The 17509-nt window shown below is 37.0% G+C and overlaps 1 protein-coding gene across 2 annotated transcripts in view; it reads left to right on the forward strand.

Moving 5' to 3' along the window:
- ptprr (protein tyrosine phosphatase receptor type R) overlaps positions 1–16709 on the forward strand; it is a 45481-nt gene extending 28772 nt beyond the window's left edge. For both annotated transcript variants that reach the window (XM_017302892.1, XM_008400842.2), the window contains 14 exons: positions 977–1090; positions 1166–1312; positions 1384–1533; positions 3069–3191; positions 3276–3397; positions 4048–4182; positions 9422–9611; positions 10975–11059; positions 12377–12456; positions 13830–13967; positions 14296–14406; positions 14487–14644; positions 14721–14834; positions 15939–16709. In XM_017302892.1, the coding sequence (XP_017158381.1) occupies positions 977–1090; positions 1166–1312; positions 1384–1533; positions 3069–3191; positions 3276–3397; positions 4048–4182; positions 9422–9611; positions 10975–11059; positions 12377–12456; positions 13830–13967; positions 14296–14406; positions 14487–14644; positions 14721–14834; positions 15939–16032 (1761 nt within the window). In that variant the 3' untranslated portion in view covers positions 16033–16709. The remainder of the gene's footprint in view (positions 1–976; positions 1091–1165; positions 1313–1383; positions 1534–3068; positions 3192–3275; positions 3398–4047; positions 4183–9421; positions 9612–10974; positions 11060–12376; positions 12457–13829; positions 13968–14295; positions 14407–14486; positions 14645–14720; positions 14835–15938) is intronic.
- Positions 16710–17509: the final 800 nt, after the last annotated feature.

The following is a 17509-nucleotide window of genomic DNA, read 5'->3' on the forward strand; positions in this document are numbered from 1 at the left end:
ACACACACACACACACACACACACACACACACACACACACACACACACACACACACACAGGGATGTTGAAGCAGCAGCCGGTGGGCTTCAGGTTGGTGGACAGAAAGCTGCATAGGTCAGACTTCTGTTTTCCTCTAATCTCGTTTTAAAAAGCAATCTGATATTCTCTGAGTCTGCTCTGCTGCTATTCACTTAGAGGAAATGATAAATAGCTCAGTGGGTTTATGGATAAGTTCAGGGCAAATCATAAAGGCAGAGATGATCTACATCACTTTTGGATCATTTAATATCACAAAGGACTCTGTGGAGTGGAATAATTGTTACATTTTTGGTGCTAATTGAATATTTATCCAGTTGCACAGAATTTCCTTATTTTTCTTACTTTCTGCTCAAACTGGACACAAATGATTTCTAAAAGCAGAGTTGGGTAGTAACTGACTGCAATTAGTAACTTGCTAAATGTAGCTAATTTAATACATTTAGCTGGTTGCTAAATATAGCTAGTTAGTAGCTAGCTATATTTAGCAAGTTACTAAATGTAGCTGGTTACTAAATGCAGCTAGATTAGTAACTAGCTACTTATAGCTAGTTACTAACCACATTTAGCTAGTTAAATGTAGCTAGAATGTAGCGTCTTGAGTGTTTTGTTCTCGGACCAGTCGGGTGTTTAGGGTGTAAGAGAAACGTTTCAAAACAAAATTTTGTTATATTTTAGTTACTTTGCCTCTTCTGTACAATGTACAATATCACAAGATATTGTTGACAAAAGTGATGAATTATATTATATAAAAGTGAACTGAAATTGTCTATATTTAGTTCATTTCTATTATTTTTATCTCCATTTACCTTGAAAATGTTGTAATTTTTATGTGGGAAAAGTTTGCAAACAGTGGGTTAATGGATTCCTCTGAATATTTGAGGAGGAATGAAGCTAACTGATCATATTAGCTCTAAAAGGCAGTTTTCTTTGTTTCAGTACTTGGCTGTGGGAGTGAGGAGGCTGAACATCAGTCACCTCCTGTGGTTCCGGGACGGCGTGGCGGCGGCGCTCGGTGTCGCTCCTCAACACGTTCACATCAACAAGCTGAATGTAAGTCACCCCCTCATCCCAGTCATTTCATCTCCTGATTTGGCTCACTTCCTGTTGGACGGACGCTCCTTACAGGCCAGAAACGGCATCGAGCTCTTCGTCTCCTCTGAGAGGCGGGACGTCTTCGAGCTGCGCCCTGCGAAGGAGATTGTCCAATCACTGAACCGCAGCGTCCTTCATCACCATCTGGCCGACTTCAGCATCACGGCGGTCAAACCGGAGGTAAATGTGTAAAATCCCAGAATCCTCGGCTCTTTTTGGGCGACGTTCCGACATGTTTGCTTTCCTTCCAGTGCTGCAGAAACATCCCAGACTCTTCGCCTTCGTCTCCGAAGAAAAACGTCCTGCAGGACGATCAGAGGGATCACGCATGGAGCAGAGATGGCCTCTACAACATCGTCCTCTTCTTCACCTTCTTCCTCATCATCATCACCTGTCTAATGGTAAACCACACACACATTCCTGGAGGAAGGTTGTTTTTTGTTTTTAATTTGTAGAATAAAGTCATAATATTAAGAAAACAATGAGAATAAACTCAAAATGTATGAAAACTCGTACAAGAAACTGTTAAAATGAAGAATGTTGAGCATCTTCTGAAATTATTCTTCAGTTTTACAAATAAAGAAATAATCTTTTAACATATCAGCAACAAATTATTGTGAGTTGCAGGACATTGAGATGATAAATAACAGTTCTGGCAGGTATTAGGAAACAAAAGGACACTTAATAAAACTCATAAAGAATTCATAAAAGATAAAAATATAAACCAATAAAAAATATTAAAATGGGGAATTAGACAATAACTGTTGAAATTAGACATGTAGAAGTAAAAAGAATAAGCATAAAAATAGATGTAGCAATATTAATGAAATAAGAATAATAAATCAAAAACATGACTTTTAAATGTTACATAAATAAGCAAGAAATTGGAGAAAAAATGTAAAATTAACATTAATGTGATATAAACTGATAAATGCTAAGAAAATACAAAACAAATATTTAAATAGATTTAAATGGTAATTTAGTAAATAATAACTTGAGTTTTAAAGTAAATCCATTTTAAGTAAGATATTTATTCATTCCTTTGTAGTTTGACACTTGGACCACACGGGGGCGCCCCAACACACAGAGACCTCAAACACTTACTTTTATCTATTCAATGAAATGTTTACAAAAATTTAAAATCAAATGAAAAAAAAGAACTGGGAGTTAAAATAGAGATTTAAAGTTAATTCACATTGAAGAATGTAAAACTTGAAGTCGTCACAAATGTCTCTAAATGTTAATAAAACCAAAAAAAATGTGTTTCACAAGCAGCCCAAACTTCAAAGAAACTATATTTACACACACAGCTAATACATTTTATCCATTCGTATTAAAAATTCAGCCATAATAGATATTTATTTTTCTAACTTAAATTAAAGCAAATTAAATACTTATTGAGTTAGTAAAACAATAAAAACAAAGTTATGTTTTATACTGAAAATATAAAATTTAAAAGGTTTGATTTAAAACATTTTCCTTTAAATATAAGAGCATTAGAATGTTACAAAAATACTTTACACATTATTCCTTATTGGTATTTACAGCTTAATTTATGTTTGATTATATTAATATCTATACATTTTGTCTGTTTTATACATTTTTTTGTATTTCTTGTTGCAAATATGTTCAGAAATAAATTTAATTAGATAATTGTGGTAAAAGAATCAGCTCTCTGTATAATAATTAAAGTAGGCAAAAATTGATTATTAAATAAAAAACAAGCTTCAAATAATTCATTAATAAAGAAAAGACTAAATTAGTAAATGTATTTATTGTTTTTTTTTTACTTTTAATTATCCTTGTTTATATTTTCTAAAACATTTTTGGAATATTTATGAAAATAGATTTTTCCTCTCTACACGCTAAACTTTACGAAGTTTTGTCTGATTGGACGATCAGACTTCAATCTTTAATCAGGTTATTTTCTCCGCAGGTTTTGTACCGAATGAAGCAGAAAGTTCCCGTTACTGAGAAGCAGCTCAAAGCTCCGCCCCCCGACCACGTCGTGAGCCTGACCCTCCCCTCCGACCCCCACAAGAGGTCAAAGGGCACCAAGGTCTGGGACATCAGATTTTTATTTTTTATTTTGATGATTTTGTGAAATGTTTCTGTAGCGGTAATGGTGGCTGTTTTATTTCAGGTTGTGACGTCAGAAAGCATGGTCCAATCTGAGCTCCCGCCAGCTGCAGCCACGCCCACTCACCAGCAGCAGCCAATCAGAGCCTGCCGCCGCCTCGCTCCTCCTGTCGTCCCTCTGCCCAGGTGAGCCGACCAAAGGAAGATTGTGATCTTGTAAATGATCAATAATGATAAACAGTAACAGGATGTTTGTTCCTGTTTATCAAATTTTAAGATTTTTTTTATTTTTGTCTTCCAAAAATATCTCCTGTCCTCAGAAATTTGAATATTGCAATAAAAATTCAGTATTTGAAACTCATTTTATATGTTCCAGTTAATGTTTTGCAGCGTGTGAAAACCTGCAGCACACAGTCGATGTCATCAGTCTGTGGCTCAGAAATAAAAAGGTTCAAAACTTGAAATTTCCAGAAAAAAAACTAAGAAATTTTGAGAATAATCACATAAATTGTCTAGAAATAAGTTGGAAATTTCTGTGTATGAAAAGTTGGAAGTTTGCTAGAAGAAACTCATAAATTTTGAAATTAATCTCTTAAACTTTCTAGAGAAAACTTGGAAATTTCTGAGCTCCAAAAGTAAAAAAAAAGAGAAAAAAAAATAATCGATTTTTGCAAATCAGAAATTTCTAAAAGATTTCCGAGTTACTTGGCAGAAATTCACTCCTGTATTTTTCCTCTAACGGGTTTGATGCATAAAGGATGAGTTTCTCTTTGTTTTTGTCTTGTAGTTTGTTAAATCTGGTCCTGACCGCCGTTTTTCCGTTATTTTTTTTGTAGCCCCGTCCCTGTGCCAATCATCAACACCGACAGCCACCCCCCGCCAACGAGCGTTCCCCCGGTAACAGGCGCTAACGAGCTGAAACCTTGCCCCTCCCCCTTCAGGATGAAACCGGCTGCAGGCCTGCAGGAGAGGTGAGCGCCCAGGAAGGGTTTAATAAAGTTAGGAACTAAAATAAATCCCAAATATTCCTTTAATCTGAGATCTTATTCTCCCCTAAATCAATAAATTTTAATTTATCATCATTTACCAACAGTTTAGCCAGTCGACTGAAATAAAAACTGCATTAAATCTCTTAATTTGACCTTTTCAGACCTTTTAAGGTTTATATTGAGAAACATGATGGAGCAAAAATAACTGGGCTCGTTTATGGAACAAAATAATTAGAAAACAGGAAGAAATGTGGAAACGTTTATAATGTTTGGAGCGGAAAACCGTCCTAATGAGCCACCAGAACAATACGCTGTGTGTGTTTAGAGTACAGCGACCTCTGACCTCTGATTGTTGAAGCAGTCAGGTGTTCGGTTCTGTACGTGCTGCAGAAGAAGCGGCATGAGGATTTATCTTTTTTCATTTTTATCCCCATTTACTTGATTTTTAGCAGTTTTACAGAAAACGGCAGAAGAATGAAGTTTTTGTTTGTGGTTTTAGAAACTTTTTATAGGCTGGAAAATCAAAAGAGATCATCTCTGTCTGGACATTTTCCCATTTATTTTTCCATGGATTTAGAATTTTATCTCAATAATATTCTGATAATAAAGACAATTAAAATTAATCTACTTATTATTAATTTTATGACTAATTTTTATTATTAATTTTTAGCTAACTATAAGAAACACAAATAATGTTAATGGAAACATTTCAACATGAAAATAAAGTCATATTACAGTAATAAAGTAATATTGGGGGAATAAAGTAGTAATTTTATGAAAACTAAAACTCAAAAAACTAAAAATCTAATCATTCAATGAATTAATATGCTATTAGAAGCCATTTGAAACAGGCATAAATGACACTTTTTATGTTGAACTTTGCATTAAACCCATTCAAACAAATTGTCTAGACGTAAATTGGAAATCTGCATAGCAAAAGTTGAAAGTCTTTTTAATTAATCTCTTAAATTTTCGAGAGAAAAAGTGGAAATTCCTGAGCTTTAAAAGTCAAAAACTTGGAAAAAAACCCCTCTGAAATTTTAGATAAATTTCTAAAATTTTATAGAAAAAATTTGGAAATTTCTGAGCTCAAATGTCTCAAATTTGCTAGAAAATAATCAGAAATTTTGAGGCTAATCTTAGAGACATTTCTGAACTCCAAAAGTCAAAAATTAGTGAGAAAAAACAAGAATATTTGTAGATTAATTTTCCCAGCATCAGTTTGAATCTGAACCTTAAAATAATTCTTCTCAACGTGTTTTTTCTGGAAACTGGACTGTAAAGTTTTAATTCAGCATTTATCTTATCGTTCAGAAGTGACCAGACTTCATATACTTTATAATTACTTTATAATTTTTAAAAGCCGGATGAAGCGCAGATATCAGCCTCTGATGGAGTTACTTTGACTGGGCCGCGCGGGTTTGAGTTGTTTTTTCACGCTGGGTGTTTTCAGAAGAGAGGCGATTCATTTCCTCCATGTCGGGTCTCATTAACCTTCATCTTCCTGAAGTCTTCCTCAATTTGAAGCAGCAATTTCAGGGATTTTTCTTCCCGCTCAGTTTATGACTGAGACATTTATGATATTTTTAGCATCTTTGAAAATTTTCCGTTAAACTTAGCGAAGAGGAGCAGATCTACTTTTGGATTATTTTGGTTTAATTTAATCGTCTCCTGATTAGTTACTTTCTGTTTCCTTTCAAAAATGTTTCACTTCAATCTTCTGTAACGTTTATTTATTTTTTTCTGTCGGTAAATTTGATTTTAAATTTAAAAATGAAATTATTTTTTTTAAATAAATCTATTTTTAATGCTGAAACTTGCTGTAGTCAGTAACCAGGGCTGGATAATACTAATAATTATATTTATAACTATATAAATATAATAATAATTATAACATCTCAAATTTTTTCACACCAGATCCAATTTTAGACTTTTGTTTCTCGCTTTCTTTGCTAAATAAGAATTTACAAATGACAGAAAATATTTCCAAAAGTGGTTTTTAGTTCATTATGCAGCAGAATTTTTGTTTAATTATTAGAAAAAGGTCATAATATTTGCAAGAAAAAGGTCATAATATTTGCAGGAAAAAGACACAATTTTACCTTAAAATTACAAGAAAAAGTTGCTTGAATAATATAGTTTTTGTTTTTTGTGTTGGAGCTTTGATAATATTACCACTCTACTCCCCAAAAAGTACAACTTTATTGTGTTTATTTTCATAAAAAAGTCCTAGCCTGATATATTTTTGCCACATAACTGGTAAAAATCTGCTTTGTTTTGTTTTAGTTGAAACATTTCAGATAAAAACAGAAACAACTGAAGTATCTTCTTCTGGATTTTGAGTTTTAAAACTGTTGCATCATTTCTACCATGATATTGTAACAGATTTTAATCTCTCATCTGTAACGGCATCGGCTTCCTGAGTATTAATGATCTGTTCCGCTCCCATCATGTTAACAATACGAGGCGTGTTTTTAAATAAGGATGCTCGGCTTATGTAAGGCTCATTGTTTACATTTTCATTCTTCTGCTCGGCTCTGAAGGAGAATCATGATGTTCTTCTGGACTTCAGTTAGCAGGGCTTCCTTCAGCCATTCTGCTTCTGAGTTTAAATCCTGGTGAAATAATTGAGCTTTAAAGCAGAAAAAACATTTATTTTCTCCAAAGATGAATTTGATTAGAATGAAGACGTAAGTATGATGAGCAGCAGCACATTATCTATTGTTACTGCCATCATATTCATCAAATGTATTAGTTTTATACGTAAAACAGTTCATGACGTACGTAGAAATTTAAAAAGAAAAGCTCCAAAATTCACCCTTTCCACATTTCAGCAACAAGGCATTTCAAAGTGCTTTACCTCATAAAAACACAGCTTGAGATGGCAATTAAAATTAAACATTTTCAGTTAAATACATAGACAGGAAAGAATATTGCAAAAGTAAATATGTCGGGTATAAAAACTACATGTTGAACTTTTTCTTTAGATTAGTTTTTTTTTCATTTTAATCCCATTCATCATTAGTTTAGATTAGATTTAATAGTTTTTTCAAATTCAAACAAGGTCAGGTGCTTGCAGCAAGATTATTAGAGAAGAACAGCAGAAATATGTAAATTTATCAATTTTAGACACTAAATCTTTACTTAAGCGACTTCTGCATTGTCAGAATTATTCAATTGTTTCAGCAGGGATCTTTCTAAAAGCGCACATTTCTAAATCTGGAGGTAAAACACCTAAAATACCTGGTCTGTTGAGGTTTATTGCATGTTAAAGGTTCAGAGGCCCTGAATGTTTCTGGAGACGCTGCAGGAAGCTTCGTTTGTGAGCTTAAAGTTAAACCAACAGTTGCTACTCAGACGCTGCATTTCCATCTGCTGTGTCTTTAGCAGCTCTTTAAAACCGTCTGCAGCTCATTTCCTGATGCTAAGTAGTTTCACATCTGTAAAGAAAACATCTTTATCGACGCCTCAGCTCGGTGCTGAGCTCTTTATTTAATCTGCTGCTGCGGTCTCTTCCTCTGAGAAGAAACGAACCTGAACGCCGGACGCCATTTTGTTCTGGTTGTTTGATTGGACGGGCGGGTGAAGCAGGGAGAAAGAACCTTTGGTGTTTCTTAAGGTAACAAAAGGAAGGAAGATTTGAGGCTCAGGAGTGAGAACAGGATGTTTTTCTGGTGTCTGTCAGCGTGTGTGTTGTCCACTCTGGATGCCAGCCAATCAGCAATCAAACAAATTGGAAGCAACGGCATCCTGGAGGGGAAACCGGCCAACACGTAGCCAGACAAAGGCCGGGTCAGCCCACTCATGTTAACCCACCAAAGCTCTCTGTTGTATTTTACATAATTTGTTCTTTACAGCAAGAAAAAGCTGCTAAACCCAGAGGAGGTCAGTGTCAGGTGCTCATCATGAGGGAAATGATAAACCTCTGGACAAACGTGGTTCCACTTATTATAAAAGCTTAAAGAGATGGATAGTTTGGGTTGTTCTCAATATTTTCAGTAAGAATTTTAACTTAATTACAAATAAAAAGTCTCCATCTGCATCAAACACCTGTGCTGTACGGGCAAAATTGGTATCATTCTTGAATTGCATTTGAGGGACACATAAAATCAGTCCATGAGTCACAAATGGCCCCAGAACCACACTTTTTACACCCCTGGTTTAAACACTGTGAGTTCAGCCAGTGTTAAATGCTGTCCTCTTATCTAACCAGACAATTACAACATCTTCTTTGTTTGGAGAAACTTTCCCTCTGAGGCAGACGGGCAGGGCAAAAGAAAAGGCCTAATGATGCTAGATGCGCTAATGCTACATGCTAGCTGCGCTAATGCTACATGCTATGTCACCGATGTTTGAGAGCAATGGAATGTCAGGAAAGCTGCTGTATCTGCAGCAGTGATGTGGTCAACGTCCCAGTCAACCTAAGCTAACGCTATCTGTGTAAACATTAGCTTCACAGACGCGTGACATTTTTAAGTTATATTTGTTTTCCTAGGGCCTTGTACACACACTTTACAAAAACTAATTAATCCGCCACATTAAAAAAATAAAATAAAATCATACACAGTATCGGTTTCAGAAAAGTTTTCAGCACAAATTTGCCGCTGGGCGTTGTTGTAAACATGCCAAACCCATAGGGGGCAGTATAGCACAAAGCTAAAACCTGTCAGCCAATCAGAGTCCTTCAAAACAACCACAACTTCCTGTTAGGAATAAAAAAACAGGAGATTCATTGGTGTGGACATACAGGTTGAACTACTTTTAAATTATTAGAGTGTGAAGTTAATAAAACACAAAACTATATTGACTGAGAATCATGTCAAAAAGCAAGTATGTGGATGTTTTGGCGCTTTATTTGCCACAGACTGTAACGTGTGGAAGTTGTCTTTAATGACTTTCAGTGGGATTTTTGTGTGGATGAAAGGCCAAAACGCATAAAAATTCATTCAGTTTTCCGACTGAGTATTTTTATGGAGTTTGAAACTTATCTGGACACAGCTTAAGAGTCGTAATTTCCTTGGCCTGATGTTCTCATGAACAGAAATGTTAAGCTTTAACCTCACTAAGTGAAAGAACCTCCATCTATCATCAGTTTTATCAAGTTTCCTTTTGAGCCACAAATCCGAAAAGTCTTAAACTTCCAATAAAACTCAGGAAGGAAGCGAGAGACTTTCCACTCCTGACACTAATCTGTGTGTCCTCTCCCATCCTTCCTGCGCAGACGAGGCTCTAACGTGTCCCTGGTGCTGGACATGTCGGCTCTCGGATCGGTGGAACCCCTCAATGTTTCCGTGGTAACCCCCAGAGAGACGGCGGCCCGAGAGTACCTGCTGTCGGCCGGACGACCGCTGACACGGCAACAGCTTCGTGACGTCGTCAGCAACACGCACAAGCTGCACGTCGAGTTCGCTGTGAGTCCGTTTAAACGGCTTATTACTCCACAGAAACACATTTTAGATGTGCTGATGAAAACTACACAATGTTTGTATTTATTTATACATATTAGAAGAACCTTTTATCTTCACTAAAGGATTAGTTAAGTTATTTAAATTTCTTTAAACCTTTTCCATGTCAGGACAAGTGCTGAAAAGCCTGAACACAATCGCTTTAAAGGGAAATTATTATTCAAAATTCTCATCTTGCTTGTTTTTATACTTCAATTTGGACCTCAGCTGCTTCTAGAAACAGTCCAAGCACTTAAAAAAACCCCAGTTAATGTTTTTTGGTGTCTGGAAAATGAGACATTTCAAAAACCTCCCAATTGTCAAGTCGCATTCGAAGGGCACTGCTCCGTTACCTAGCAACCCCAGCGGAGTTCCAACATGTTTGGCCAGCTGGAGTGTAGACGTTGAGTTGGGGCGTGGCCAGCAGTGGCTTATTTGGATTTAAAGTGACAAGACGCTTTAAAACAGCTCATTCTGAACTGAGCAGAATAAAATCTCATTATTTGAGAATGATTTTGTGCAAAACATTTTATGTTTTGTATCACCAATAGATCTATCCTATCCTGTTCAAGGAAGCTTATAGGTCACCTTTAATTTTTACAAAGTAAATAAAAGTAAAAAATGGCAAAAAACTTTTCTGGAATCTTTTCAGATTCAGGAAGCTGAAGAACAAACATGTTTATGAATCTCTTAGAGACAGGAAACTTTGTTCAGTCAGAATATATTTAGCTTTCAGTTCAGTAAAGAAATGCTTAAAGATTTTTGTTTAGAAATATGATCAGGAATCTGTTCAATTATGGGAATCTGATTACAGTTCAGAACCTGTTTAGAACCGCAGATTGTTTGTTTTATGGGCATCTGTGTGAGGAAATAGGAATATATTTAGATTCTGGAAGGGGAATTTGTTCATAGCAAGTTACTAGTTCAACATCTGGAGTCTGTTCAGCTTTGGTATCTAGAATTTGATCCGGTAAAGGAATCCGTGTGAAAATTTAGCCAAAATCCAAAGAAGAATTAACCAGAACCCAGGAAGCAGAGCTGCTTGCAGGGGAAAAAAGTCATCTTGTGCAGACATGGACATTTCTTGAGGCCCTTTTTTCACAGATTTTCTCTGTTTGGCCTTTTTGAATTTTGTGGTTTTCCACCTGAGATGCATAAAAACTACTCCAGCTTCCCTTTCTAATCAGACCAGTTTGTCCGAACCAGAAGATATGATTCCAGAGGCCATCAGGTTCAGATTGTCTCGTCGTAAACATGATCGATCAGTGTCTGTGATGTTCAGTTTATCTTGACATGTTGTCACTAACGCCTGTCTTTCCTCCCATCTCAGGAAATCCCGATGAATTTTATCGACCCCAAGGAGCTGGATATCCCAAACCACGGCACTAAGAACAGATATAAGACCATTCTGCCCAGTAAGTCCTCCATGTTGCTAAGAAGCAGCAACTTTTCCAAAACATCTCATTGTCTCTTGAACCAAGAAGTTGTCAAAGGTTAACATTCCCAAAGACGGGGAATATTTCACCCTCCCTCTTCCAATAATTTTACTCTGAGCACAGCCTGTTCTCGCAGTCGGACGCTTACTCTGATTAAAACGTTACATAATGAACAATTTCTGGATTGTGCACTCATGTTTTGTAGGGTGGGAGGTGAGGTTATCAAAAACAGGAGTGTTCCTTCCTGCAGCCAATCAGGAGAAAGGAATGTTCACCTCAAGCTGCTGTCAATCAAGCCTCTTCCTGTGGTCCGCTTTCTGTTTTCTTTGCAAAGTGTTCATTGTGCTGTGCAGAGCTGTGGTCAGTCCTAACAGGTCTGCGGATCTGCTGTGACGGATCTGTCAAATCCAGAGTAATCCTTGCTAATCGATCCTAAGCACTTCATCTGGGTCAGGAGTTCAGGGTTTAAAGGAGGCGTTTCCTAATTAGGGCTTCGATCTTTCACAGTAACATTTAAACTTTAAACACCTTTACTGGTCACTAATTATGTAAAATCAACACGATAAATCAGTAGAACTGAGACAGCAACATCCAGTTTCCAGCTTCGCTTACAGATGGAGTTCCTCAAGGCTTCGTTCTAAGCCTGTCGGTTTTTATCGTAAATATATCTTTGGCATCAAATTTTCTACAGATTTACTAAATGTTGAGCTAAAGTTAAGCTAAATCTGTTAGCCAGTGGACATGTTACTGTAGAGTATCATCTCTGCTTATTGTGTATTGAGATGCTAGCAACAATCTTCATTCAGAGGCCTTTTCAGATTTGTTGCAAGACTGACTGCTACTGGAGATCCTTCCTGCCTGCAGGATTACCATCCAAAATGACTCTTTGAAGTTACTTTGATGATACAAATTCTGACAGAAAATTGAGATAAAGTATTGTTATTGAATTAGAAAGAAAACTAAAGATTTCTTGCAGCTTCACAAACACAAAGCCCTGTTGGTGGTTTTGTGTTTGTGTTTTACTTCAGGATTCTGGCCTCTTAATGATCCGGCCTCAGTGATATGGAAGAACTTCCACGTCCTGAGACTCCACACTAATGCCGACTCTAGATTTTGTAGCAGTTGAACCAAAAAGATGTCAATCCACAGCTCTGCTATGTAGCGTTCAAATTCCCAGTCAGTCTTTATCAGGTATTAAATAAAACAGAGTTTAAGCTTTAAAACAAATGGAGTCTAAAATGTTTCACTTCACGGTCCTCATTCTTTTCCTCACCTTTTCTTCTTCTTGTGTCTTAGATCCTCACTCCAGAGTGATCCTGAAGTCAAAGAGCTGCAATGATCTTCTGAGTTCCTACATCAATGCCAACTACATAAGGGTGAGTAGCAGCTGTCATCCACAAACGTTCAGCCAGTTGGTGGAAAGTTTTAATGAACTTTTGCTGTATTTATTTATCCAATTGTGTATTTTGTTGATTTTTTTCCAACCCTTATGCTCTCTGGACGCGACCATGAATAATTTTGTGGCATTTTTTGCACCTCCTGTCTATTTGCAAACAGTTTTTGGTGGCCAAAACATAGAATTTTACAGAACATAGAGATTTATAAAACCCAATTTTCTGATTGATCTGGAAATATTAATTGTAGATCTGAAGATTTGAGAGGAAAAATCGTAACCATCTAATAACAGCATGTAGCTTCAGTTATTAAAGTTAGAAACTAGAGATTAGGTTTGAAATCTGAGCCTTCAGAGACACATAAAGTCAGTTACAAAGACAGTCTTTTACCACCTGAACAACATTCCTGGATTAAGGGACTCATGTCTCAGAAAGACCCAGAGAAACTCATCCATGAATTTTTCTTTAGTCACATTCATTACAGGTCTGCCTAAAAAAATCTGAACTCTGAAATCTGCAGGCGTTCTGACTAAAACACTCTGTAGCTCAAAGATTAAACTTCTCCTGTTGGTTTATAAATCATTGAATGTTGTAACACCACATTAAAGATCTGCATTCCCAGAACCAGAACCAAACATTCAGCTTCTACGCACCACAAATCTGGAACAAACTCCCAGAAAACCACAAAACAGCTGAAACACTGAGTTCCGTTAAATCATACCTAAAACCCATCTGTTTAGTTGGTTTGATTAATAATGACTGGAAAATTGATTAATTTTGGTCTGGATTTTATATTTTTATTACTGTCCTTTATTGTGCCGCTGCATTGTAATGTTTCTTCTTGTTTTTTCATGTTTTTATCACATAAACATGAGTTACTAATAACTAACATACTTTTACCAAACAGAACAAACTATGAGAATCTGAAAATTTGCATTGAGTTTTAGGTTGTTGTGTCTGCGTCTCTGGGATGTTTTGTCTGTTTTTCTCCATCAGTTGAGAAGGAAAATAAAAACCCAAACCGTGAAGGACTCTGTCATGAACCTGGAATGTCTGCAGCGTTTCTTTGTTCTTCTGGATTCCTCGTGTTGAAACGTTGTGAAAGTGAACTCCTGCTGCAGTCTGTAATGCCGCTCTCAGACTCTCACACAATGGAGCGGCTTCCTGTCAGGAAACTCTGCAGAAACAGTTTAAACTGTCACACTTGAACTCTTTGTCCTACTGTACACAATATCTCTGAAGCTGACTGGGAGAAAACTTTCCCCAGCTCACAAACATGAGGCACTTTGTATTTATGTGAATAAATGTTAAAAAACGTAAGATTTCAGAGTAAAATGGCGGTGGCTCTCTTTTAGGGTTACCTAGGCGACAGCAGGGCCTTCATCGCCACTCAGGGCCCCATGGTGAACACGGTGAACGACTTCTGGCAGATGGCGTGGCAGGAGGAGTCGCCCGTCATCGTCATGATCACCAAGCTGAAGGAGAAGAACGAGGTAACAGGAGGAGGACGATCCCTTCATCATCCATCCATTTAGTTCACTTCCAAGCAATGAAAAAGTGATCATTTTGAATCAGATGCAAAATACCAAGAAGGTTTTGTTTTTCATATTTTCAGTTTTAGCCTCGAACCAGAAATACAAAATGCAAAAATGGGCTGCAGAACAGTTTAATTTTAATATTTCACTTCACCCAGAAATTGTTCTGTGTGCAAAAGTGAAGGTACCAGATGGTATGTAGGCGCCACAGAGCAGCGCTCCGTTTACGGGATAAATATATCGTACATATCCGACTTACAGATTTATGTGCTCTGTGTGTCTGCAGAAGTGTGTCCTGTACTGGCCGGAGAAGAGGGGGATCTACGGGAAGGTGGAGGTTCTGGTGAACGGCATCAGGGAGTGTGAGCACTACGCCACCCGCAGCCTCACGCTGAAGGTAGGCCCTCCTTTCCCCTGCAGAGTGGTGATGAACCCGGCTTCAGGTTCAGTTCTGACCTCTCCTGTGTCTCTGAGCAGTGCGGGAATCAAACCCGCGTCCTGCAGCATTACTGGTACACATCGTGGCCCGACCACAAAACCCCGGACTCGGCGCTGCCGCTGCTGCAGCTCATGGCTGATGTTGAGGCTGAGAGACGCACCGCCGCCTGCGTGGGGCCCGTCATCGTCCACTGCAGGTACTGACTCAAGTTTCGCTCCCACTGCCGAGAAAATGTCTGAAAACACTCAACCTGTGCATTCCTGTGTTTGCAGTGCTGGGATTGGCCGGACGGGATGCTTCATCGCCACGACGATAGGCTGCCGGCATCTGCAGGTGGAGGGGGTGGTGGACGTGCTAAACATCACCTGCCAGCTCCGAGCCGACAGGTAAAAACAGCTTAAAACTCTGAGAGACGGCAGAAAGCTGCTTATCTGAGTCTCTGGTTGCAGTTACACTGCAAAAACAAAAACCTTACCAAGTATTTTCTCTAGTTTCAAGTACAAATATCTTAGTATGCTTGAAATGAGACAAAAATAACTTACAAGTAGCTTTTTATTAAATATAGGAACTTTAGAGTAAATAATTTCTTAATATTGAAATATAAAAACATTCTAGTTCCACTGGCAAATTGTTTAACTATAACCTGGTAAAAATATCTTGTTATAAGTGAAACAATCTGCCAATTGAACTAGAACTTTTCATAAATTTAAAAAAATTATTCACTCAAAACAAGCTCCTATGTCTTGAAGAAAAGTTACTAGTAAGTTAGGTTTGTTTTATTTCAAGTGTACTAACAAATTTGCACTAAAAACTAGACAAAATACTCAGTAAGATTTTGTGGTTTTGCCATTAGACTGATGTGAGCGGATATTTCTGACCTCAACTCTGTTAGGGTGAAACTTTAAGAGCTGTTTGAGTGTCTATATTTAAAAACAGAACCACATAAAGTGCCTTTAGCATGTCAAACTGAAATCCGTTTTGTATGAACCCGCCATCTTTGTTTCTGTATCAACTGGTTCTGCCTCAAAATAACCATCAGCGCCTTCTGCTGGATGGCAGCCAAACTACAACGCTAAAAGAAGGTCTAAGCGAATCTATTAAGCCAGTAATTGGTAGTTGATTCTTTGTAGCCCTGAAGTAAACAATAATTTGTCAGTTATGTCTTTATAACTCAAACCATACATATTCTATTTTATTTATCTTGAAGTTTTTAAGCTTCATTTTCAGCTCATTGAAGCACTTCAAACACTTTGTCAGTAACTCACCTGTAATGTTTATTTCTGCTACAAATGACAAACTTTATATTTACTAGATTCACTAATAATTGCTTTAATTGAGAGTGATTAAAAAAAATCAACCTGTAAAGTTGTGATGCTGAGTGAGATGCGGTCTAAAAAAATAAGGAAAAAGACAAGTATAAAGTAATATAAAGTCAGCCTAAATACTATTAGATAAATAGTAACCAGAGTTTTGTGTTCCCTCTTGTGCAGAGGAGGTATGATCCAGACAGGTGAGCAGTACGAGTTCGTGCATCACGCCCTGAGTCTGTACGAGGCGCGGCTGTCGGCTGAATCCGGCCAGTGAGCGCCTGCCGCCCTCCGACCTCCGACCTCGGCTGTTTACAGAAACGCCTCATGAGCTTTGGAAGTTCTCTGCCACCAGGGGGAGACTCTGAGACTGAAGGCTGATTATAGTGAGCAGAGACTGGAGAAGAAAAGAGGGGAAGGTAAACTTCAACACTCGGGATGTACCCCTTCTTCTTCTTCTCTTTTTTTTTTTGGCGTTCGATGGACTTCTGTCGCCCAGCCGACTTTGGATGGTTTTTAAAGAAACTGACTGGACACGTCTCTCTGTGTCTAATAGGATTTTAAATTCTTTTGTAATGTGACGTTCTTCTCAGAAAACTATTGGAAAATGACTGTTACCTGGTTTAGCTGTAGCTGCTGTGGAAATATTTATCCCTGTTTTTGCAGTTTACTCTGGAATTTCATCACATGGAAATCGTCTTGTTTAACAACAGGGTTTACAATGAGAAATGTTTTACATTTTTGGCATCTTTTATCATGTTTATGTTCTTTCCCTTTTAAAAATCCAAGTGGGAAATTGACAGAATATTATTCGAAACACGTCCAGGATTTTACGATAATCATTAAGTTGCCAGACAATCCAAACCATCGTTAAACCATCTGAAAATATAGAAGTGAATGAGTTCAAATTTAACTTGTGTAAACGTTTTTGTGTTTAAATGCTTGTTAAAATATGTAAAATTAAGCGAAAGTTACTTTTTAGAATTACTAAACACATTTTTCAGTCATGTTTTATTTATTTTTTTTATGTCAAACTGACAAAAAACAGTGAGGCACCCAGATGGGAAAAGCTAGCTATAAAAGGCTATTTGTAACTGCACATTTCGCACCAGTTTGCTGGATGAAATTTGTATTATAGGTCTTAAAAACAATTCATTATGGTTTTAAAAAGTATTCAAAAGCCTGAAATTATAGTTGGTGAAACCTGCAGAAACCCTGAAAATGCACACAGTTACTACATTTAATCATATTTTCAAATTTACTGATATTTATTGGCTCTCTTGTGACTCAAACGGTGGAGAAAAAAGTAAAAATAATGTTTCCATAATGCCAGTTTTGTTTTTATAACATCGTTAATTGGAACTTATTGAGACAATAAATCAAAATTCTAATAAAATTTTAATAAATGATTAAAAACGATAAATTCTTCTAGATTGAAGAATTCAACTGCAGTAGCCATCGTTCAACCTGTGGGTGGCAGCACTGAGACGGTTTTATGCAAAATATTCCAGAAGAAAACAAATTTACACAAAAAAAGGTCAAAATTTGAACAGAGACATAAAGTTATAAAACCATAAATAACCAATTTGGGCAATTTAATGTCAAAAATAAGTTGATTTGAGGGTTAGTTACACTAAATTTAATAAAATTAAAAATAACCCATTTATCTCAGCCTTCTCTGCGATATCACTAGTAAGGCTACTTTCAACAACAAGTGGATTTTAACGCAACTTTTATTGATTTATTGATGTCTG

Source organism: Poecilia reticulata, linkage group LG23, assembly GCF_000633615.1.
Source record: "Poecilia reticulata strain Guanapo linkage group LG23, Guppy_female_1.0+MT, whole genome shotgun sequence".
NCBI lineage: Eukaryota > Metazoa > Chordata > Actinopteri > Cyprinodontiformes > Poeciliidae > Poecilia > Poecilia reticulata.